The following is a 26,430-nucleotide window of genomic DNA, read 5'->3' on the forward strand; positions in this document are numbered from 1 at the left end:
ATGCAAGTCCTTAATCCCAATATGGAAGGCAGACCTCTCAAGGATGTAGATGGTAAAGCTGATCCCAAGAAGGAGGAGTCACCAAAGAAGAAGGAAAAAGCTAAGAAAGAAGCACCAAAGCCGGTTCAAAGACCAAAGGAGAGAATGGTCTGGTGAGAAAAGCAAGCTCTATAGTTGATTAAGTTGTCTCCAAGAGTGCGTTAGGAATTCAAGAAGATTCTACGCACTGGATGTGTATCGTTGAGCCCTTGGGAATAATGTGAGTAGGATATGATTGGTTTGAGCATGCTGAAAAGCATTGTCCTTCGAGGGTAGCAACATATGTTGATGGAATATTAGTGGACCATGCTATTGTGGACACGGGATCCTCTGTCAACATTATGGGTTCAGAATTGATAGAGAGAATTGAATTAGAAATTAAAAAAGATGCCTCCAGGATCCTCTAAATGACTGATAACAGTTTAAGGCAACCCAAAGGTTGCATTACTAAAGTCCATGTGACCGTTGCAAATGAAAAATGCATTCCGGACTTTACGGTCAATAGGTTTCTAGGGCAACCTAGTTATCAAGTATTGCTAGGTAGGCCATGGATCTGATAAGCAGACTGTTAGGTTGATATACCCGATGTTTGATTGATTGAGGTGCTAGATGTGTAGTAGTAGATATTTATCCTGAATCCCCTCAGAGTGAGAGAGTTCATTTATCTTCATCAGAGTTTGATACGCTAGATGATCCATTTGCTAGTGAGACCTCATCAAGTGACGCATCCAATGAGAGGTCCATTATAGAGGATATCTACCAAAGCGACTTTGAATTAGCCAATAGAGGCTTCGGAGAGGATAAGGGATGCGGATGTAATTGAGCTCAATCTTGGTACAATGAATGATTCACGGCCAATTACATTAGGGTCCATGCTCAGTTCGCAAGAAAGAAAGGACTATGTGTCCTTGATTCAAGAATTTCGTGATATTTTTGCTTGGAGTTATGATGAGCTGAGAGGCATTCCTCCTAGCCTAGTTGTCCATACAATTCCTTTGAAGCAAGGTAGCTTCCATGTGCAACAAAAAGTAAGGCGTATGCCTTTTGAATTAAGGGATAGGCTATTCAAATAATTGACAAAGTTACAAAATGTTGGCCTAATATTTTTAGTTTAACACATAGAATGGTGTTCACCAATTGTTATTAGGAAGAATAATAATAATTATATTCGTAGTTTTGCATAGATTTCAGAGAGCTTAATAAGTAGATGGTTAAGGACTACTTCCCCTTGCCATTCATTGATCAAATTTTGGATCAGTTAACGAGTAGGAAAATCTATTCGTTTATGGATTGCTTTGCTAGATATAACCAGATGGTTATTGCGAAGGAAGACAAATTGAAAACAACATTTATTATTGCCTTTGGTACCTTTGTGTATCATGTGATGGCCTTTGGTCTATGCAATGTGCCTAGGTCTTGGCAACGAATAGCTAATAATAAGACCTTGGTGACATCTCCTCAGAGGAGTTAAAAGTATTTATTAATGATCTAGGGGCAACCACTGCAAGGGAGTGACACAACTAATTATTTTTTAGGAAATGTTTTGAGCATTTAGATAGTTTTGCATTGCTCTTAACCCTAGAAAATGTGTATTTGGAGTGCCCTATGGGTTGTTACTTGGCCATGTGGTTAGTTCAGCTGATATTGCCACTGATCTTGAAAAGATAAAGGTTATAATCTCTATGAGCCCACCGCATACTCCAAAAGAGGTGCACAACTTTCTGTCATCAATGGGATATTATCGAAGATTTATCAATGCACTGGTGAAAAGAGCATTGCCATTGACAAACCTCCTATCTTTTAACTGTCTATTTGAGTGGAACGAAGCCTATCAAGTATCCTTTGAGGATGTGAAGTAGGAATTAGCAAAGGTGCCAATCTTAAAAGCACCTAGAAGGGGTGAAGTTTTCTACATATTTTTAGCAGACACAATGCACAGTATCAGCTCTGTTGTTTAGCTCAAAATTGGGAGGAGAAATGGTATCATCCAATTGCCTTTGCTAGTAGGAAATTGGGGATATTTGAAGTTAATTATATGTACATGGAGAAATTGTGCCTTGGAATGGTCTTTGTGAGATGAAGAAATTTAGGCACTATATTCTCTATGAGAAGGTAGTATTCTTTATAAAGGTAGAGAGACTCAAATTGTTGCTAAACAAGTTGCAATTGGCGCTTGACCATTTGGCAAAGTGGTTAATCACTTTGCAGGAGTTCAATTATGAGATTAGGAGCAAGCCACCAAAGTTGCAAGGTATTGTAGAATGTCGTGTGGATTGGGAGCCAAAGGAAATTTTGGCTGAGGAAAGTGATATTGAAGTTCTATTTAAAATCGATACAACTTCCATCCCTTCTCCTGGTATGCAGCTATAATGCATTATTCATCTACAAGAGGATTTGGGGTTGCTTTGTCGAAGTCTAAAAAGAGAAATATCAAGCAACAAGCATTAGGGATTTCGATTATAGTGGGTGTCTTGTATCAGAGAGGAGTGGATAATATCTATTGTCATTGTGTAGTACCTGATGAGGTACCACTTATTCTTCAGGAGTGCCATGATTCATCATGTGGGGGACATTTTGTTGGTCGGCACACCAATCAAAAGGCTCTTCGTGCTAGATATTGGTAGCCGTCAATTTTCCAAAATGCTTTTAGTTATCTTAAGCATTGTGATGTCTATCAAAGACACAATACGAGGGAAAATCGTAGCCTGCGACCTCTAAATCCCATTTTGGTTGCGTTACCCTTTGAGAAATGGGGTATTGATCTTACGGGACCAATATACCCTTCATCAACTATGCAAAAATGGTATATTATTGTAGCAACATACTACTTTACAAAGTGGTCTGAAGCTTGAGCAATGATGAAGGACAATGCTAAGGAGATGGCCCGTTTCATTATGGAGTGAATTGTTTGCCATTTTAATCCACCAAGGGAGATTGTTTCTAATCAAGGGACACACTTCTTAAACAAGGTTATAGTGGCCTTGAATGAAGCTTTGAAGATTAAGCACAACAAGACTGTCCCGTATAATTCTCAAAGCGAACGGTCAGGTTGAGAATACAAATAAACAACCAGTGGGAATCTTATCCAAGATAGTATTCGAAAAGCAAGCATGACTTGGATAAGAAATTATATTTGGTAGTGTGGGCTTACAACACGAAATTCAAGAGAGCCATAGGCCACACCCTATTCAAGCTAGTGTATGGGGAGGAGTGCGTTTTTCCATTAGAAATAGAGCTCCCCATTGTGCGTTTTACCCTCAATCATTCCTTGGGAGAGGCAGAAGTGTTACAAGAATGATATACTTCTCTGGCACATCTTGATGAGATTCAATTGCATGCTTTATTACATCAAGAACTAGGGAAGAGGAGAATAAAAGCCCTTCATGATCTTCGGGATAAAAAGTACAAATTTGTGAAAGGTCAATTAGTATTGTATTATGATGCTCGAAGGTAGCTCTTTCCAAGGAAATTAGAACCTAAATGGGATGGACCATATAAGATATTACATTTAGGAAATAATGGCTCTATGGCCCTGCTAGCAGATTTGCAGGGGGTAGAGTTTAAGACTAAAGTTAACTTTAATAAGTTGAAGCCTTATTATGTGTAAGGGCTAACATTAGGCTTGGTGCCTATGTAGGTCCTTTAGGATTCAGTTTTAATGTACAATACACCAAGACGAGTGGATAGGACACATCATTCCTTATTTGGAGCATCTGTACCTTGAGCAACATTACCACCAAGGTCGAGTGATGTGGTGGAGCAAAGGGTATTAGGTTATTGAGGGGCAAAACATATCCTTTACATGGGAAATTAAGGTCTATTACCACCATTGTCAATGACTTCTGACTAGCATTCCTATCAAGTTCAGAGAAGGGGGGATTGTGCATGCTATACATCCTCTCTCTTGGCTTGATTTTGATTATCGTAAGTATGAGTGAGCTGACTATTGTGGCATGGCCTATCAATGAAGCCTAAGTTTAGACTTTGTACTTTCACGGAGCTTCCAAAGGACTTGCTAAACATGCAAGCATTGGTGTGGTCATTAAAGATCCCGACGGACGGTTCTCATGAATATGGGAGTCTATTTAGGACCCTCTTTTACTAATAATATGGCAAAAATGTAAGGCCTTGATCATGGGGCTGAATGTAGCCCGATGTGATACTATCCATAGATTATTGGTTAAAGGTGACTCGCAGTTAGTAATCAATTAGCTAAATGGGACCTATAGTTTGTGGGATCCCATCTTACAGATGTACCATCGTGCAGCCTTGGATATGTTGCATATCTTTGTCAGTTAGTTCCTCGAAAATGGAATTGCTTTGCAGATTCCTTGGCTAACTATGCATTTGTGAAAGATGTCTTTTTCAATTGTGGTCTACGAGAGCCCTTACAATTACCTCCTAACATTAGTCCTAGACTAGTGTGGGGTCTTCTTGCTGACACATCATATTTTGGCCGCGTATGGTTAGTTTAGGTTATCGATGGGCTATATATCTCTACGAGTGTACTGAGCTTACCTCCATGCCCAATCGAGTTGCCTCCTCTCCCGAGCACTCCGGTAGCTCCACGATCCAAGTGCAAGCTTCAAGAGAGCTCCATGCTCAAGCTCTATGCTCCAAGCTCCATTTCCGCGAGCAAGATAAGAGAAGAGAAGAGAAGAGAAGAAGAAATGAGAAAAAGGAGAGCTTCTCCACCACGGTCCCTCACCCTCACACTCTCACACTCCCTCTCTCAAGCACAAGCTCAAGTAAGCAAGAAGAAGAAGAAGAAGAAGAAGAGAGCTAATTTTGGCCACACACAAAAATGAGCTTCTCATTCACTTTTCAACTTTATATACAAAACCCTAAAAGTTTTACATGGCCGGCCATGGCCTAAGCCCTTTTTTGACATGGTCGGCCATGGCTTAGGCTCTTTTTCCCATTGTCCTCCTATCTTCTTATCTTCCTTCTTACTGCCCATCTACCTTTACAATTTGCACGAGTGAGAGCCCAGTGCTCTTAAAATAAACCATGGTACGCCTTGCGCTCTTTTACAAAAGTATTGACTTGCGCTTTTTCTTATGCGCCTTTCTCCTTGATTTAGGACTTTTCTACACTTCTTGTGTTTCCATATTTTTCTTGGTGCCTTCATCCTCTGTTTCACTTTTGCCTTGGCCTTGTCTTCTACTTTAGATTTTATGGATTTTCCACCTTGTTCGTCTGAGGGTTAACAATAATGCAAGGACAAGGGAACTTTTCCAATGTGTGAAATCGGGTGGCATGAATCATCACCCATCTACACATAACTTGGATTTTGTAAATTCTATATCTCTCGAAATCATTCAGTATGGCTGGTCATATGATTAGATGCACCTGAATCAAAACACCATACATCATCATGTGCCCCCTTTCCTGTAACAGCATTCATCATATGATGCATAACAAACACACGTGCATTTTTCTCTTCATTCTATCACGAAGATTATGCATAGTTTCATGTTTGCAATTTATCACTATAGATATCATCATTCTTATTAGCATAACAATGGGCTACAATATGACTTCTTTTGCCACAATAATGACAAAAAATATCAAAATTGCTAAAACCTCTATTCTACCATCCGCCTCTTCATCTAGAGCCTCTCCTACCTCTAAAGTTGCCAAGGAGTCCTGAAACCTACATATCACCAAACTGCTAATTAAACCTATTTTGCTAGTTATTAGTAGCATATCCCATACCATGGCCTCTTGAGAAGAGGACCTACTACATCTCCTTCTATAGTGGAGTAGAATGCCTGGACCTGCTCACCACTTTTTTCTAATGATTCACCTTGCATGTTGATCTCTTCAATGATCATGAGAGAGACCAACTCATCAAAATCTAGAAATGGCTTCCATATACAAAAGTGACAAATAATTTTCAAGTCTTCTCATATTAAGGCAACCCAAAGTAGATAAAATCAAATCATCATCGGGTATTGCAACAATAGCTACTAAGGCATTTGCAATGCTTCTTACCTTCAAAACATACTCATTTATAGACATTTCAAGGCATTCAACTCTTTCGTGAGTTGAATCTTTTGTGCCTTTGTACTAACTAAAAACATATTCTCAAAGATTGTCCAAGCTATGTGTAAAGTTTTGGCAATTTTGATATGTCCCAATATAGTATTATCAATGGATGTAGATAGCCAATGCATTATCTTTTTGTCTTTTATATTCCATTATTTCCATACCTTTAATTCTTTTGCAATCACAATATTACTTAGCTCTGGTTTCTTTTCTTCACCTAAAACAAACTTGAATAGACCTTTTTCAATAAGGAAGTTTATTACATGAAACTTTCATGATGGGTAGTTTTTTTTTCTAGCTTCTTACTTATGGGTTTTCCACTATTCTTTGTCATTATCACAAAGTTAATACCATACAGTAAGCAAATCTTCTGCAATCTTTCGCAACGAGTGCAAAGCAATACACTAAATAGCATTTACACTAACTACTCAATAGCACATATAATCTGCAACCTGCTTGCATATAAACCTTTTGTTTTATTTTTGGCAAACAACTCAGAACTTACAGATTTGAAATCTATAACCTGTGCACCCACTTTCAGCCGACACAACTAAAATCATAGTATACCCTAAAACCATTCTCCATAACCTTATGGGTCTAAAATGGACCTTGCAACATCCTCAAATTGGCCAAATAAGCAGTAAATAAGCCCTAAATATAGATACACGATACTCTACTTGCACACCAAATCTCACAACAATTTGAGATTTTTGCTCCTACTTCCGATGCCTCCACAAGTACTAAGGAAAAGAGAGAGAGAATGGAAAAGCTTCTTACTAATTTCTTGCTTGCTTGAATCCTTGCTTGTTCTCCATCACTTCAGCCTCTAAAACTAGCCTCTATTAGAGGTGCAACTTTGATACCATGTCATGAATCGCATGGTGGGGGAATTTGCTTGAGCTTCTATGCCAAACACACACCATACACAAAAGAGAAGCTCACTCAAGAACATAGGAAGAGTGATGGAGGCCAAAACACTTTCTTATAGTTTCTTTTTCTTCTTTCACACATTTTTTAATGTACACAAAGTATAGATAAGATACAATATAAAGAAAAGTGGTCTACTAAGTCAAACAGTGCATAACATACTATACTAATTGACTGGCACTATAACTATGCTAGTTATAAATAGGTGTAACAAATCAAATATAATAAGTGATAAGTCAATGGCCATCTAAGAGTCATGATGGCCACACTAATGTGCTAAGTGTAGATGTGCTAGCCCATCTAACCAAGCAGTCCATCATCAATGTCCACACGTATTGAGCTTGTTATCTCAGTAGGCTTTCTAAGCAATGGGTGTCTTGTTGTGTAGGTTGTGGTTTTCCTACAATGATTGGGTATAATTGGTTGATAGCCTACCTAATTGGCAATTGGTTCAACTAGCTAGTTAGGTAGATAGTGGCTAGCTCATTTTAGTTGTTTGGGTATCTAGCACTTACATTAGGAAGCTTCCTATAGTTGGCTACTACCTTAGATGGTTAACTATGTATGTAGATCATGTAAATAGTATAGAGGAAATTGAAGCAGATCAAGATTGCACAATTGAAGCAATGGGTGGCTAGCATGAAGTTGAAAAGGAGAAAGAAAAGTGCTACTATTGGTGCAAGCAAAGGTCCTAGTCTCCATCCAAGAATGGAAAAAGGGAGTCCAAGAGCATGTAGAAGAGTTGCATCCACTATGTTGCCAATGCAACCACCTTAAACTTCTCAAGGATGATTGAAGCCCTTTTAAAGTTACCCCATTGTAAAGCCAGAATGATATCTAATCAATTTTGTACAATGTGAATTTGTTTGGCCCAATATAACACAATTTATATTCTCTTGTGCTTGCACCACTCCATATAGAGAGCAACAAGCTAATGGTTATAATGTTGTAATGGTAAAGTTCAAAATGGCATCTTGTTGGTAATTTGTTTATCTATGTATGTTTCTACTTGACTCGTGCTTGTTGATGCAAGGAGCTATTTATCGCAAGCTAGCTAGAGTAATTTTTGTTCGATGATACTTCAACTCCTACAAGGGCAAAGCCAAAAAAGAAAACACCTAGAAAAAGATGTGGAGCCAACAAATGCAAAGATGGAGAAGAACAATGCGAGCTCACCCATTGTAGTTGAGGAGGAACCTTTTACCAAGGAGATTTCATGTAATTGTTTATTTGGTAAAACAATAGTCATCGTGTTTGCTCAGGAGAATCATTGATAATATTTCTTCTTGAATTCTATAGGAGTTGTAAATAGTATAGAAGAAGTTGAAGAATATCAAGATTGCACACTTAAAGTGATTGGTTATTAGGAAGTTGAAAACGACAAAGAAAACTCCTACTATTGTTGCAAGCAAAGGCCCAAGTCTCCCCAACCAACATGGTTTTGTATTATTTTCAAACATCAAAAGAGCAAGATGTTGATGTCCAAGCACTTATCTTATTTTTCACTACTAGGGATAAGAAGAATACCATCGATATTTAAGACAAAAGATACATGAGATTTTCTTTTAAATGTGAGACCCTACCACTAGAATGGGCATCGATAAAGCTTTGGTCTCTTAGCACTTATTTGAGCATTACAATCAACATCAAAACAAGTGTTGAAAAAATATATCAACTAAAATTCTAATCTTTTCAAGAAAATTGTTATAATGAATACGATGTGCATTAAAAAGAAATTGATGAAATATTGATGCATGCAAAGAAGAAAAATAGCATACATCTATCCCATTGCAAGGCCAAATCATGGCTCATGTCCATGTCTATTATCCTATCTAGGGTTAGGGATTGGGAAGTTTCCTTTCAAGGTGGATTTACATTGGCCAAGTTTGAAACCTATCCACAAAAGGATTTTTAAATCATCTATTTTTTGGAAAACTATATTATGCTATATTTTTGGTTGTGTGTAGATTATTTTACCCACCTATACTTGCATAGCAAGGGATATCCATGGGTAGGTGTCACATGGAGAGACCTACGCATGTGGTATGGAGTCCCTCATATGCACACCCTATTAGAGAAGGCCATGAAGTTGTCCAATGTCAAAGAGAATCCCATAGAAGTTTTTTGTTTTCCGAATCTTCAATGTAGCTTCAAAGTCTAAATTGCTAGAGTAATGTGTATGTGGATTTGGGATAAATTGACTCTGTGTAACCAACAAGAGGGTCTATTGCAATTATGTTGAATGAATTTGATTCAAGGGAAAGAGAGAAGGATAATTTATGTGGGGGTTTTATAAGGTGATTTGATTCTCCAGCCATTATTTCCATATTGATGAGAGTTGTTCTTGTGAAAATAAAGTGTTATATTGGGAAGGAAAGGAATTGATTTTCAATAAAGTCTAGATTGATGAATTATTTTGGGTATATTTGAAAGATTCAATCTTTTTCACTATTGATAGTGTTAAGGAATATTGTTCAGTTCGGTATATTTAGTAATAGAATGTCATTATAGTATCCATAGCAATGTGAAAACCATCTTAGAATATCCATCTTTGGTGGCTAACAAGTTTTTGGCAAAACAAAAACTCAAAAAAGAATAGATAGAGGATACACCATATTTTGTCTATATGCCTCATGCCCTATTTGGATAAATGTATGATCTATGAGCTAGTGATTGATCATGATAGTCTCTTCGAGGTTCAAAGAGAATGGTCTTCTATTTTTGGACCAAGATCCATTGCAGCAATAGGATGGGAATCCCTTGAATGATATATATCTTTTGTATATTTTGGTCAAAGGGCCATTTTATAATGGTGGAAATGATAGTCTTTAGGTCATAATCTCCATTATGAGGAATTTGCTCATAGCATTTTTTTATATCAACCGAGCATGCACTAAAGATTCCTTTAAAAATTTTGAGGATGAATTCATGAGAGGATTCAATGATCGAAAAAGTTTGAATTTTCAATCCTAATATTAAAAATATATGCTGATTGAATGTCTTACATTTTTCTTGAATGGCCTCTTTGCATGAGAGTAATAGAGATGCACAAAGGGTAGATATTTTTGAGTATATGCAACTATAGGCATTGGTAAGCCATCTAAAATCCCTTTTATGTGCTTTGGATGAATCCATAAGGAAGGGGAGTGAAGGTCAAGAAGTGGTTCATATTTTTAGTTCTATGGTAAGGGAGAAGAGTAAGTTAGGTGTGCATCTTCTTTGTTAGTAGAATCATATTCAAAATCAAGCCCTTTGATTCTTTCAAATGCTTTTTAGAAAATGATTTTTTTGCAAATCAAGGTAGCATTGTTGGGAGCTTTATCTAATGTTCAGATAAAGAAATGATTACTTAAGTTCTTAAAATATAGGCCAATTCTTCATTGCTACATAGATCCCGGCACAAAATGTGTTCAAGTTTGTTGTAGATAAAGTTTTGGAATAGTGGGATCAAGTGATTTTTGTTTATATTACAAAACTTGAGGGAGCTAATGAATGCCTCCTTTAAATATTTTCCACAAGAAAATGATTATAAGGTCTTGAAGGGATGTAATAAAGCCCTTCTTTAGAAGAGATATTCCCATTGAGTTAGAAACGATATCCAAATCATAGGGCACCACATGTTTTTCAACATTGGAGAAATAGAATTTGGAATCGTATAAGTTGCAAAAACATTGGTTTTCATTAGCATTTAAGAAACATGCTTCCAAGAGGGGACAAAAGCCCATCCAAAAGAAACAAAAAGCCAAATGTTGCTAGGTAAAGAGTTATCTTGGGAATTAAAAAACTCCTTCAACAAGGACTTAAAGTGGAATCTTTTCATAAGTGGTTGGGATACAAGGCATGGATGAAGACTTTGGGATTTTTATTCTTAAGTAGAGTTATTCTTCCATGTGGTAACTCTAAGAAATGAGCCTACATTCGTTGTAGAACAACTTCTTATTCCTACTATTGCAGTCATCTAGGGAAACACCCTTTCTTTTGGGATTGTTAGACGTAGAACTCCTAATTGAAGGATCTTGTAGCTCCATTCTATTGCCAAAAAATGTTGGCTTAGCACCATACTATCCTTTTGTACTCCCTCTTGAGGGGAATATTTATTTTGACTTCTCTCATATAATACATTGTGGAGTAGCTCCCAAGTTGTTTCTTTGTCATGGAAGGATACATTTATCAATGAGTTTTATGCCATCTCCTTTAAGATGTCTAGAAAGGCTTCCACCTTTATGTGTGAAAAACTTGTTCATAGTAGCGATGAGAACTCACTCTCTATAATATGGAAAAACCAAAGAGGCCTTGATGAAATCATGCATATCATTGATCCATTTGAAGAAAAGGATTGTGGATTCCCAAGAGAGATCTTCCCACAAAAATTTACTCGAGATTATATATAATATACCACAATGCATGGTCCAACCACAATATAGAGTTGTTCTTACATAGCTCTCTATCTAGTGGCATTGTATGCACATTACATACACAAGTTTTTTCATGTATCAAAGAGGTCAATTATGTACAATTCAAGGGACAATGATTAGAATTTAGCATGAGAGGTCTCCTAGAAGTAGGGTGTGTTGTGCACAAAGATATCATCATCCCATGTAGTGAAAGCGTTGGGAGGGATCATTGCATGTATGAGCCATTTTAGGCTTATTGGGAAAAGGGGGGAAAAAGAAGGGCAAGAAAAGCATAAGCAATGCTTTTTGGGGTTAGGGATTGGAAACTTTCCTTTCAAGATTGGTTTACACCAGTCAAGTTTGAAACATATCCACCATAAAAAGAATTTTAAAGCATCTACTTTTCGAAAAACTAAACTATGTTATATTTTTTGTTGTGTGTGTGTGCATGCGCTTGCACGCACATGCATGCATATGTGTGTGTTATAAATTGTTAAATATAATCTCAAAATAGAAAATTAGTACTACTAAAGTTAGTTCACAACTGTAATACATATGATACAAATACAATATCAATATTTCGTACATATAGATGGTGCATGCGAAGCTCGCTCTCCACGAAGGGCCGGCTATCAACGTACTCTCTCTCTCTCTCTCTCTCTCTCTCTCTCTCTCTCTCTCTCTCTCTCTCTCTCTCTCTCTCTCTCTCTCTCTCTCTCTCTCTCTCTCTCTCTCTCTCTCTCTCTCTCTCTCTCTCTCTCTCTCTCTCTCTCTCTCCACCATAGCTCTTGCTTCCACTCATGTGCTTCCACACTACTGGGCTCACTCCCTTCAACTGGTATCAGAGTTGAGATCGAGGAGCTCTTCTGCTTCAATTTGTTCCAGCCTGAGACAACAAACTTCAACTTGAAGGTTCCATGGCAATTCACCCCTCTTCTTCCTGATGTATGAATCTTGCTCCCACTTCTTTCCCGGTTGTTCCCGTCCAATGAGGCTTACTCTAGGGGTGACAAACACCTTGTTTTCCCACGAATCAGTAAGGAGTAGCAAGACCAGCAACAGTGATTAGCAAATCAATGTGATTTGCACCTGTTTTAGGCCCTTGCTCCTAATCATCCTAACCATCATCTTCATCTCTCGAGCTCTTGAGCACTCTTGGGCATTAACTTGGCATTATATGCGACACTTTTGACCTAAGTTTAGGCATCATTTGAGGCTCTTAGGATCAACCATTGTCTCACACTTTACGACAGTTTGCTATAATACAAACAAGGATAGCCATTACCTCATTGTTTGAGCTTCACTGATGCTCATACACCCATGTATTGATGTTGGGATGCTTGGTAAATTTTTTGAGATGATTTTTGGATAGGTTTGAACTTTCTATGCTAAGTTTGAAGCATGATTCTTTGGTGTATATATAGTGGACAACAAGTATTTCACTTGAGCCTCATGCATTTGAAGGCTTGCATGCTTCTCGAGTATGACATATGCTAATGTACATACTTGGCACTAATGCATGGGCTTGGACATGTCTATGGTGACATTTGAGCCTCCGTTTTGATCCACATTGGATGCTTTGGCACCTTGGTTTTATGCTTCAGTTGCTTCTATCATTGCCATTACGAGCTTGAAGAATATATTTGGGTTTTATGCTTTTGGCTTTTATGTTTCATGTACCTTAGATGCTTAGATGGCATGTACTTAATGTATTGAGCTTGCATCGCTTGTTTGGCATTTGACTTTTGTTTTAGTGGAAGCTACTACCTCACACTTGGTTGTTACATAGAGTACTTGACATTTGCACTTCAACTTGAGTATATTACAGTGAGATAGTGGAACTCGTTGTGACATGTACATACTCTCTTGATATGTATTGGATGCAGTTACCCTATCATGGGCTGATTTGATCTATTTGCTTGGATCTGGCATTACGTCTATTAGGGTGTTGTCAATGGTATTTATATGCTTTTGGGTTATGTATTAAGCTTTGCTCAGTGGATTATGCATCTGGAAATTCTCTTCATTTACTCTTGAAACCTACCTTGTGCATGATGTATATGCATATTGCATGTATACTTACTAACACACTTCAATCGTGACAGTATTCAGTCGATTATTCTTGGCTTCTTCATCTTGATTACTCACAATGGGATGTTGATCTATTACTACAATTTATTACACCAACCTATCATTTTTGATCTATGAATTCTTTATGAGGGCAATCACTTGTACTTGAGAGTTTCTTGATTACAGTTTGTGGATAGCTCATTACCTTCGCAGCCTTTCTTGTTTATAGCTTGATTTGGTAGTGATTTTGGGGCTAATTTGCAAAAAATTACGGCATCCTATTTTTCCCTTATGTGCACTTGCTTGGTCTCGTTATGACCAGCGGTTCTCATGACAGTGCTATCTGCAATATTGAAAAACTAGATGGGACCAACTATAGCTATTGGAAAACACATATATGGCAAGTAATAGTGCGGAAATTACAGGTTTTAGTGCAGAATTTGCAGGTTATACCACTCAAAAATAAGGGTACCAAACCCAAAAACATTGGGGCTGAGGATTGGCCTTAACTGGATGTACTATGCAAGTCCACAATTATTTTATCACTCTCTAAACATGTTCACTACAATGTTGTAACTGACAATCAAACTTTGGGCACATATTAAGAATCTTTATGACAAGCAGAGTCCTACATCTCAAATGTATTGGTTGAAACAATTGATGGGCCTTCGCATGAAGGAAGGAACTTCTATGTCTACACATTTGAATGAGTTTCACTCCATCACCAGCCATCTGGCTTTGCAAGAAATTGAGTCCAAGGATCCTTTATCTCTGCTTGGTACTCTACCTAAGTATATCCAGAAAATCCTTGCATCGTTTCATATGCAGGATGGTAAGCCTATTGGTTGTCCTCTACCTTCTCATGTGAAGGTTAGTCATGCTAATCGTTTATTATTTAATGATCAGCAGAAGGCCAAGATGGCCGAGATCCCTTATGCATCTGCAGTGGGCAATTTTATGTATGCCATGATAGCCACTCGTTCTAACATGGCATTTATAGTGGGAGTTGTGGCACATTATATAATTACATCTCGCATACGACATTAGGATGTCATGAAGGGTATCATGAGGTACCTAAAGGGCACATCAGATATGTAATATGTTATGGTGGCCATGATATAAGAGGGTACATTGACTCTAATTAAGTAGGACATGCAGATAGTAGGAAGTCCACCTCTGGCTATGTCTTCACCTTTGTTGGAGGTGGTGTTTCTTGGATGTCCAAGGTGTAGAAACGCATGGCCCTCTCTACTACCGAGGATGAGTATGTTGCAACCAATGAGACTTGCAATGAGGCTCTCTAGTTAGGCAGTCTAGTAGTAGACCTTGATATTATTGATGTGATCCATATGTTGCATTCACGTTCTCTGAGTGCTATTCAATTCGCCAATAATCCGGTCTTCCATGCGAAGACAAAGCACATTGAGGCACATTACCACTTTATCTGAGAGGTCATTGAGGACAAATCCATTGAGCTTATCAAGATCTCAACTGACCAAAATTCTGTAGATCTGCTCACCAAAAGTCTCTCAATAGAGTGTTTTGCCTTTCTTAGGAAGTTGATGGACATTGGATGAGATGATGTCTTTTCTTATCCTGTTGTACTTATATGTACACTTGTACTTTGTTAAATTTTTTTCTCATTCTCATCTCACCACGGGCACATTCACCTTTAAGTAGGAGGTTGTTGGGAATAAAGGGGCATGTGCCTAGCTGCCCGTATATTAGTTACACTAGCAATACTCGCACACCTGTACACTCCAAATGGCGAGTGCCCATCACTGTCACTCCATTCATTATTCTTTCAGTGACACTTGAATAAGGAAAGGCCAATCGCACATTGTCAATATTGGAGCTCTCTCTCTCTCTCTCTCTCTCTCTCTCTCTCTCTCTCTCTCTCTCTCTCTCTCTCTCTCTCTCTCTCTCTCTCTCTCTCTCTCTCTCTCTCTCTCTCTCTCTCTCTCTCTCTCTCTCTCTCTCTCTCTCTCTCTCTCTCTCTCTCTCTCTCTCTCTCTCTCTGTGTGTGTGTGTGTGTGTGTGTGTGTGTGTGTGTGCGTGCGTGCGTGTGCGCGCACGCGCACGCATGCAGCTGCATATAAAGGATATAATAGTTTGCACCAATTTCATAAGAAGATGTAAGTTAGATGTGCATGTCACGCGATGCATGGAGAAATTGGTTAGTATGATCTATTTTCCTTATTCTCTGTTTTATTTTCAAGAATCTGAAGATGTCTTTATGCACTCAAACATGTCGACATAAATCAAAGCTCCATGAATCTCTCGTGTCGAAAGGTAAGTAGATAAAGTTTTTGTCAATTCTATTTTGCTCACTTTGGTGGCACATTATGTACCCAAGCAACAAGCACATTCACAATAGCAATGTCCATGTAGCAAGCTACTTCCACACACACACACGCACACACACACATAGAGAGAGAGACTCAAGCATCCAAAGTCCTCCAATAAAGCAAAGGAAGAGTTTTACTTTGTAGAATTTTTATATATACCTTGAAAATAAATGTACAAACACAAAAAGGCCTTTTATTCAACGATAAATTATATATTGTCCCGTAACTTAAAGAATCACCCTTGAAATTTATCGTTTACATAAGAGAACCATTGAAAAATGGTGTTCTTTTTTTTTCAATTTAGACCTTGAAATTTTTTACTAAACTATTGATGTACTTATATGCACACATTGGCTTTGTATATCAATAAATCACAATATATAGAGCATGCATGCATAAAAATTGTATATTGAGTAACTTGCCTCTCGCATAAGTTTAATTAGATTTGCTATTGAATGAGAGACGTTCCTCATGCGCAATCGGTGCATATCATTTTAGATTTGTGCACTTATGTTTAGTGTATTTTGCACCTATGTGAATGTGTATGTGTCCCTCTCTTTCAATAGTATGATGTATATATCAAAACCCTACACAAGATATTAAGCAATAATTAACTCAAAGAACAATTTAAGTTTTTTACACAAAATAATACAATCACATACATTAAAATTTTCAAATGGAAAAAGATAACACTATCAACTTCATCTGTAAATGTTGTGCACTTGCTTGATTAACAAGCCTCAACATAGATAGGGTATACTTTGAATGCACAATACACTAAACAACATACGAGCCAATTTTCTAACAATATCGCTTTTTCAAGAATAATAAAATAAAAAAGTTACTACATTCCAAATTCCAAATCCAAACTCTTAAACAGTCACATAGGATTGTAAGAAGTTTATTTGCTTTGGTGGTACAAAACCTACTTGTCTAAGAAACATAATTGTAGATCAATCCACGTTTTCATGTCTATGGGTGTGCACAATGTGTAATGTCTATAAATGTGTGTAGTTAATTGGATGTGGAAGTATGGGCTATAGAGTTTATATTGGGGCATGTGTATGTAGACGCTTAAAAATATTGATATTGGAAATAATTAATGTGGCAAGTAAAGAGAATCTTCTAAGACAATAATTTGCACCCATAAGTAAACAACTTGAAACATTTAATTCTATGGAAAGCTACACAAATTATACTATACATTTTTATGCACACAAACTTATGTATTACTTGTAGACACCCATTATAAGAAAGCAATCACACACACACACACACAATTATGAGAAAGTGAGCAAGAAGAAATCTCTCTCTCTCTCTCTCTCTCTCTCTCTCTCTCTCTCTCTCTCTCCACCAATGACGTCAAACACTGCTCAGCAAGGGCCTTCTAGACCCACTCAACCACCTCGAGAAGTCACCATAAACAAAGTAGGAGAGCGGAGGAGAGCAAGACACCCACAACCCACCAAATAGGAGCCCAAGTTGAGATACCGTCAAAGAATTGAGGCAATATTGGTATGTTGCACCCACTATGAGAAAGTGAGCAACTATTCAAAATGGAAGAAATCTCTCTCTCTCTCTCTCTCTCTCTCTCTCTCTCTCTCTCACAATACCAATGACATCAAACACTATTCATCAAGGGCCTTCTAGACCCACTCAACCACCCGGAGGAGTCACCATAGACGAACTAGGAGAGCGTAGTAGAGCAAGGCACCCATAAGCCACCAAATAGGAGCCCAAGTCAAGATACCATCAAAGAATCTAGGCAATATGCTCGTATGCTTCTTTCATCGCACACAGACAAGATGTGTGCAAGGAAAAATAACAAGGTATATGCTATGGGTTTAATGTATGGTGATGTATTCCATGGAATCACAAAAATAACAAGGAATGTACTATAAGTTAAATGTATGGTGATGTGTTACATGAAATCACAAAGCATACCTTTGCAATGAATGAAAAGAGGCACTCGTTACAATAAGTGGGGTGGTACTTCATGGAATCACAAAGCACACGTTTGCAATGAATGAAAATAGGCACCCATTGCAATGATTCACAAAAGTGAGGTGCATGGTATGACAACATCAATGCCTTATGTGGTTCCTTTACCACTAACCAAGCTTGCATGGTGATGCTTCTCAAGAGTCTAGTAATGAGGTTGTTGGGATTGGTTGGGAGGTCTAGGAATTGTTGTGATATCATCGCCTCTAGATAGAGAGAGAGAGAGAGAGAGAGAGAGAGAGAGAGAGAGAGAGAGAGAGATTCGCTCATGTGAACAGCAGCCACATCACCAATAACAAAATTATCATTTGGTAGCTCAAGGCATACCCTTAACTCTTGCCTACATAGTTTCCCTTATGTCAATGCAATCAAAGGATGGGCAAGCCAAATCTATCCTATGTTATCCATGAGCTCATGACGTGGTTTAGCATGGAAAGGTAATCAATAAAGAGCAAACTATTGAAGTCGCATTCCAGTGAATCAAAGTGTCAAACCTGCGAAGGTTGGGTCAAGAAGCTGGTTCATGTAGCTTGCACAATATCAAGTTGAGATATGTGGAAGTATGTTGCAAGAAGCTACTCAAGGTAGCATTGTGTCACACACTAGACACATTGACGCACACGTCCGAAGGCTCCACAAATAGTGCTGCCTTTCATACATGCAGGGCCACCACCACATATTCACTGTTGCAAGACCAAATGTTTTCTTTGAAACTTACATGCCAAGGCAACCATGACAGCATGCAAGATAGTACAAAACTCAAAACATTTCAAAAGATCATAGAAAATTTGTAAAGGGCATTAAATCACAACTTAGGAAAACCTTAAATCTGATACTTAAGTTATTACCTTAGCTGTGGTATACTTCTACAGTATAGATGCTACCTTACATGCTTTACTTCAAAGACTAGTACAGCATTGAATACTACGCATGTCTGGCAAAATAGCATAGATGAGAGAGGAAAGGACAAATAGATGAGAGAGGAAAGGACAAATAGCATATCTGGCAAATAGCATAGCTGAGAGAGGACAAAATAACGACGGAGAAACTTACAACCAGAGACAAAACCACCACCAGGGATGACAAGTATCCCTGGCATCTACTCTCCTTTCTCCCCTTTGTCTTTCTGACCAGACTGCAGAAAAACTCAAGATAGGTCTATAAATAAAATTTCAAAGACTTAGATCATAGTTTGCTTTTAAAGGTCAACAAAGTCTCACTGGAGAATTATCATGAATCCAGATACTACAAAACATCAACAATTTCACATATAATTATACGATATACCAATGCAATTTCATTGGATGCAGAACTACAAAGTAATAAAGGACTTATGAATGCTTAGCTACTTGCAAAGTAATCCTAATTTCCTCAAATGCACGTAGTCAGGTAAATGACAATATAATTCATACTGCTCCAAAGGTGTGAATAGACGTGGTTTTGAAACGCCCCATTAATCTCATTGGGCTAATGACCAATATTCAACAACTGGAAAGCTTGCCCAGAGTAAAAATAAACGGCTTCTAGGCTACTCAAAGTGAGTTGAATAACACAGAACCCTCTATATCAGAAAATGAAGAAAACATTAGCGGTGCACAGGCATACATGTCAAGTTTTGCTTAAATACCTTAAGAGATATCTACTATGTTTCCCCAAAAAGCTTCAAATAGACCCAAAGGAAACCAGCTCCACTCAGCACTAGGAACAAACCAGGCACATGCAAATATTGAGCCACCAAACAAGTGAAAATGTACATCAAACTGAAGTGCTATGCGCATGATAAGGACGGGCCACTCATTATGCATAAATATTTGTAGGCATCATATGCAAATGTTTGTTTGTTACACGGGATTTCCCATTCCCTCACGTGTTGCCAAAGCAATCTTTCAGACATCCTCCAATACCAGTTCATGTGTTTCTCACACAGACCCAGCTTCTGTATAAATTGGGGCTCTTGCAGAGGTCATTCATCAATTGGCAACACACTCGATGCCAGTACACCAACACGTGTACACTTGACCATGGAACATAGGGGGGAGAATTCCAATTAACTCATTCAATAGTGTACCAAAAAAGTAAAGCTAGTGCTGACAATCAAAGTTCAGGTAAACAAAACATTGTGACAGAAGTGTCACTTTCCATGTGGAGAGGAATCCTTAACACGAGTTGCAATGGCAATGTAACATTGAGTCCATTCCCAATCAATCTTACAGAGCATGCGATAAGAGACCTGGCCCTGATGTAATTGCCTATATGTGCCGGCCTTGCTGGTGTGAAGCAGGACATTGTGCCAGAGTCTCATAGAGATGACAACATAGGCACTGTTGTAGATCTCAACCATTCGTTCCAAAATCGGAGATGCATTGCATCATGTTTTCGTTGTGCTACAGCCACCAAAGATTCAGGGGCTTCAACATTTACGCCACGACTCAAAAACAATCCATCTGAGCCGATTCATACATTTGCTAGGCCTCCAGAAATATTACCAGAAAATAGCAAGCCCAGCACAGACTAATGATCAGATGTAAAATATCACCACCTTTTACATGAAAAAATTTTGCTCTTGGCTAGATATTGAAAAGGACAGTAACCCCTCTGATCAGTATGGTACCACATAAGGCAGTGCATATATCTCAACTGAGGGTAGGAGCATTGCTTCTTCCCACACCAAAGATGACTTATCCTCCTGCAACTTTGGCCTTGGTTTAGACCGAGGTTGATCATCACTAACAGATAACCACTCCTGATCATCAATTGCAGACCAAACTTCTGTCCGAGGTACTAACTGAGAATCCCTTTGTTTGAGTGACTCGGTCTCAATGCGTGCAATGAGACTTTCTGACAGGGAAGCCAACTCACCAGCAGTTGTGCCATTGCTATCAACTCTGGGCACTTCAATCTTCAAGTGCAACTGACCGTCTGTTGTCCCATTATCTTCTTCTCTCTTATCATACAATGCTGGGTCATGGCTTAAACTGTCTGATATCCGTTCGCTTTTGGAACTGACTGCTTGTATGCTATCAATCCTTTGGAGTCGGTTATCCAATGGAAAAGATGAGCAAGCAGCAATCACATCCGCCACTATTTTCCCATTCTTTGAGTGAGGCACTTCGTTGGCAATCTCAGATCGATGAGACTTTTTAGAACGCTTGTCCTTGTCTGTCAGCACAGGCAAGTGGATCCAAAGCCCAATCCTTATTCCATGACATGTAAAGCACATGGAATGAATTGCATAAACACACAGAGAAACCTCTGAATTGGACCTGCACCTGCCAAAAGAATAGTGACCTGTGCTTCCTGGCTCTGGACATTCTAATAGTGACTTTGCTAACACAACATGACAGAACCTAAAGGGAATAGACAAGCAATTTCAAAGATCTTGGACGTAAGCCTAGTTTATGATGCAGGTGTGGCAGTGGACTTGCATGTAACATTTTCTAATGCATCTACTCTGTGAGCATGCCTTCATAAAAGGCATGAATGCACACACAACGCAGTAAAGAGATGAGAAGGCACTCACCATGTGAATCACCATTAGCATCACTGTCTCTTTTCCTCTTCTTTTTCTTGTCTTTGTGCTTATGCTTCTCTTTCTGCATATTGAAGTCAAACAGCCCAAAGATCATGAGTAGTATCATTAAAAGTAAAACGAATATAAGTTTTAAGAAATTTCTAGTCTATCCTATGCTCTCAAAGTTTCAGGTTTAACCAAACCAGCTTTTACTGAAATATATATAAGGCTTACCCAGATCATGCTTATGCCAGTGCAGTAAACTTACTCTTAGTTTGGTGCTTACAATCTTAGACTCCAACTTTGCACTTACATCCAAACTATTGTTCCTACTGAATAATAATGATCAAGTGAGCAATGGGAGAATGAGTTTATTACGCAGCCCCTTCCATAATTTAGTATTTGAAAATGTATGCTTGCCCTCTTACATCATTGAAACCTAAAATTCAATTACTTAGCTGAGGACGTACATAGCATAAGTGTGGCCTCACATGTGGGGTCATGGTCACCACATGTATCTCCATTGCACAGGTCAACATGTTAGCGTCTCCACTTCATCAAATGCTGTCGACAAGCTATTTTTTGGCTAATCTTCTTAATCTTGCTTCTCTCTCACCTAAAGCCTCTTATCAAATATTAAGAGCCACTTCCCGATTTTCGAACCCTTTCACATGCATTTAAACCCTATGCAAAATTCTCTTCCATTTCCTATCAATTTCAGCTCAAATTTTCAAATTGACTCCAAATTTGGGTGACAAGTTTTGTCCCTCAAATCTGCTGCCACCACCAACTGAACCATCAGCAGCTGCATGATGGTGCCACCCGCCAATGCCACCTAAAATTGTGTTTTTGGATAGCAAGCCAATACATCATTCTGATCACCCTTGTCAATCTGTTTCCAGTGCTTCCATAAACAGGTATTGCCATTTCTTTCTGTCTCCTGTGCTTTTCGGGTATTTGGGCAGCAGCAAAACACCCCCATTTTGGGCAATTTTGGCACTTAGAGCTTTGAGTTGCACTTACGTTTGCATATGCATTAGGTAATGTTGCCATGGCAAGGCTTAATGATATTTGGATGTTTGGCACAAATGACAAGGTCAATGGCACTAATTACCCCCTGTGGACATACGTGATGCACCATAATAGTTGCCAACCAACAGTGGGCTTATATCAAGGACATAGTTGAGGCATAAAGGTTCAATTCTGCACCAGAAGCAAGCATCTTCCAATGGTGGAGAATAGGTTGTTACTAGTGGTTCATCCAGCTCAATACCTGCTGCTCCTCCCACTCCCAACCAAGTGAGATGGAAAGGATGCACATGTGCATGCATTGATTACTCTATCATGCAAGAGGCAAGTCACGTTTTATATTCAATCATGTTCTGAATCATCGTACCAAGTGTGCAATGAAGCGTGTGGCGCATACTTGCATAAGTATTTAGAAACAAAACACATGATTGAGGAAGTTTCCATAGATTTATAAATCACACAAATCAAAGATCTCAAGGAGCAGCTGGCTAGCATTGATAAGAATATTGCACATATGACTCTTGTTTCCACAAACTTCAGTGGATTGCTGGATTTTTATCAAGATTTCACTCGTACTCTTTGCCTATTTGCCAAGGGCAACACCAATGCATGTACATCATCCTAGCACAAAGCATTCTATTGGAGAAAGGAAGTCTGGAAGCACTCAGTTGGTGCACGCCTACATCCTGGCACACAGCATCCTATTGGAGAAAGGAAGTCTGGAAGCACTCAGCTGAGGTATGCCTACAGCCTGTGCAGATTTGTACCCTCTCTCATGCTTTCATGTATGCATTCCATTTCCCAAGTATATTGTCTCTAAGTTCATATGTTCTTGTTCTTCTTTTATGTTGACTATCTTTTATGTTGACTATGTACATAGCAACTTCATTGTTTTACTTCTGTTGCCTTATATCTATCTCACACTTTGACAATGGTGCTTGTAAGCACATTAATTGTTACATAGGGTTGTCCATCCCTATGCAGAATGCATCCAAGAGGTCAGTTGTGCCAAAATTGCATCATATGCTGTTAAAGGCATTCGAAAGGTTCCTAGAGAGTTGTAGTTAATGGGGTAACAATGATTTGATAGATATCTAGCAAATAATAACTATTCCATAGTAATACAATGGAGAGGAGGAATGAGGTGGAAACAGTGGAAGAAAACAAAGTAAGAACTTCATATTCCCTATCTAACCTTTTGGAGTCAGTAGGAATCGATCACTTCCACTACTCCAGTCATAATTGCACTAAGTACTTTGTAACGAGCTTGGATATGATCAGACTTAATAGCAATCTACAGGAAAAAAGGGACTTCGAACAAGTGTGTCCATGCCAAAGATCAAGAATAATCCCTTATTGGTCTTGACAGTTGCATGTGGTGGTTTCTTGGTCAATTTTCACATGGATAGGTGTAAGTGTGCACAATTGCAAGCTTTAGCAATGTTGACATAATCTGTACTACTGGCACGTTTTACTATGGGCTTCATAGGTTGGATACCTAAAAAGTGGAGTGCATCCAAGGATGGCCAAGGCAATTGATGCCTCAATCATTGATGACACTAAGTTGTGGCATGCTCGGTTCAGTCATTTGAATTATAAAAGTTTGCTTTGCCTAGAAAGGCATGACATAGTGCTTGATTTGCCTTGTTGGAAGTGTCAGTCAAACACCATGTACATGAGGGCTGTGTACTTCACAGCATGCACTATACTTCATTTTTCAAGAAAGGATCTATGCAAGCTACTCCAAAATTGCAACTAGTGTGTATAGCATTGACCAACCAAAATCATGGCATTCGTTACTAGTAAATTGTGGTGCAGCCCAATTTCGCTCTTCATTGACAGCCCTAAAAAGGCTTTATTTGTATTTATGGCTTTTATTATACACTAGGATAAATGCCCAAAAATCTCCTTTATAAGGACACAATGCAGGCATTGAAACCACCTCAATCCCACTTCTTATCCAGATCACATCCTTCTATTACCTGTCACGTTTGTCATGCATTGTCATCTCCTACCTGCAAGCCTTAGTATGAGTCCAAACTGGGACATTAGGAGCTTTGACATGTCTATCATGTGTTCTAAGGAAGGAGGCAGCTCATTTTAGAGCATGCATTTCTCATTTTAGTCGGGACCTAGGTGTATTCACGTTTGCTGATTTATGTATCAGCTTGTTTGCTAGCAATCAGCCCAGATATTGCCACATCAGCATTTATTAATCAATCGCCAGCATTTAATTGCTGGTCCAATAGCATTTTTAGCACATTTTCCTACTCGTTGGCCACTTTCGGCAAATATTGGCTATATATAGCCACCTCCTATTTGATTGGTCATCATTCTGTTTTGCAGGCTCCAGCCTACTCCAACATTCGAGCATTCCTTGATCTTCCGGTGCTGCTATCGACACCTTGGGCTGCATGCAGGTACTCATCAGTCTTCCTTGTATTCAGCATTCTTCCATTGTTCAGTGCAGATTCTCATCTTCCATTCTCTTCTTTCTTTGCAGCCTGCTTCTTTCCTTCTCTCTGTGTGTTCACGTTTCCTCTTCCGTTGCGCACTCTCACATGGATCATAATCAAAGTGAGGACTTGGAGGTTCTACGAAGAGAAGACCACGCATAATTGCTGTTTGGAGCAGATCTGTCGCGAAGAACACAGATTTTTTGCATTGTTCGGGCCCTCTACGAAGTGTGCGGGACATCTAACTCCGTCTTGCAAGGTGTAGCTGATTTTCCCTCCATTCAGTCTCCCCAACACCAAAAACAAATGTTTTTGTGTGTTTTGCAGGTTTACAAATATGAATTGTTACTAGTTCAATGCTTTAGACGATTCTAAAGAGGAGCTTCTTCTCCCTTCTCCTAATTGGCAATCTTACTAGTCAGCTTGTCACGAAGATCGATGTGAAAATCACCCTTCTCCCTCTGTTAGGTCATTCTCCCTCTCCATATGTCTCATAGGCCTTGTACTGCTGGCCTAAGTATTGCCATGATGGCACCCCTATTCAAGTGCCCGTGCTATCTTCCTTACCCAAAGATCATCGCCTTAATAGGTCTAATTACTCCCTTTGGTCCTACAGGGTTTAGTGTGTTTTGCAGGTTTACAAATATGAATTGTTACTAGTTCAATGCTTTAGACGATTCTAAAGAGGAGCTTCTTCTCCCTTCTCCTAATTGGCAATCTTACTAGTCAGCTTGTCACGAAGATCGATGTGAAAATCACCCTTCTCCCTCTGTTAGGTCATTCTCCCTCTCCATATGTCTCATAGGCCTTATACTGCTGGCCTAAGTATTGCCGTGATGGCACCCCTATTCAAGTGCCCATGCTATCTTCCTTACCCAAAGATCATCGCCTTAATGGGTCTAATTACTCCCTTTGGTCCTACAAGGTGGAGTGTATATTGGACATCTTTGATGTTTGGGACTTCGTTAGCACCCTGGTTCCTTGTCCAATCCCTTCATTGGTTCATTTATGGACAAAGCCATGACTGATCTTTCCCTTTCATGAGCTTACAAGATTATGTCCTAGTGCATGTGCGCAAGTTGCAATAGGCAGCAAAAGTGTGGACAAAGCTTGCTTCTTTGTACCATCAAAAGACATTTGCCCACTAGATTACTCTTGAGCAAAAATTATGGATGCTCGCTATTGATAACTCTCGTTCCATGAAGGATTGCATCAACAAGTTGGAGGACATGACGGATGAGCTTTCTTCCCTCGCGACAAAATCATCTCTTTGGAGGATATGGCCATGATTCTTTTAACTCAGCTGCCATGTCCGAAGTACGATGTTTTCCAAACCAACCTTCTTACATAGAGGAGCCCAGAGACTCTTCTATGGGAGAAATTATCCCCACTTGTCTTGGAGCACGCATCTCAAAGAGGTTGAAGCCAATGGATCCAACTCCACGAAGGCTTTTACTATAGGTTCAAGAAGGGGAAACAAGGACAAGAACGGCCAAGAACAAGAAGAAAAAGCATGTTCATCATTTGAAGTCTTCCTCGAGCTCTAACATTGATTCGAAAAAGCCTAAATGCCCCTATTGTCAGAAGGGTACTCATCCCGAGGA

At 38.9% G+C, this 26,430-nt stretch overlaps 1 protein-coding gene across 1 annotated transcript in view; it reads right to left on the bottom strand.

Moving 5' to 3' along the window:
- Positions 1-19,587: 19,587 nt before the first annotated feature.
- LOC148025749 (uncharacterized) overlaps positions 19,588-26,430 on the bottom strand; it is a 38,949-nt gene continuing 32,106 nt past the window's right edge. Inside the window, exons 3-4 of the mRNA XM_087692983.1 lie at positions 21,351-21,423; positions 19,588-20,989 (exon numbers count right to left, since the gene is read on the bottom strand). Of these exons, the coding sequence (XP_087549109.1) occupies positions 20,430-20,989; positions 21,351-21,423 (633 nt within the window). The 3' untranslated portion in view covers positions 19,588-20,429. The remainder of the gene's footprint in view (positions 20,990-21,350; positions 21,424-26,430) is intronic.

This window comes from Lygodium microphyllum, chromosome 14 (assembly GCF_053477565.2).
Source record: "Lygodium microphyllum isolate KBCC chromosome 14, Lygodium_microphyllum_v1.1.10, whole genome shotgun sequence".
Taxonomy (NCBI): Eukaryota; Viridiplantae; Streptophyta; class Polypodiopsida; order Schizaeales; family Lygodiaceae; genus Lygodium; species Lygodium microphyllum.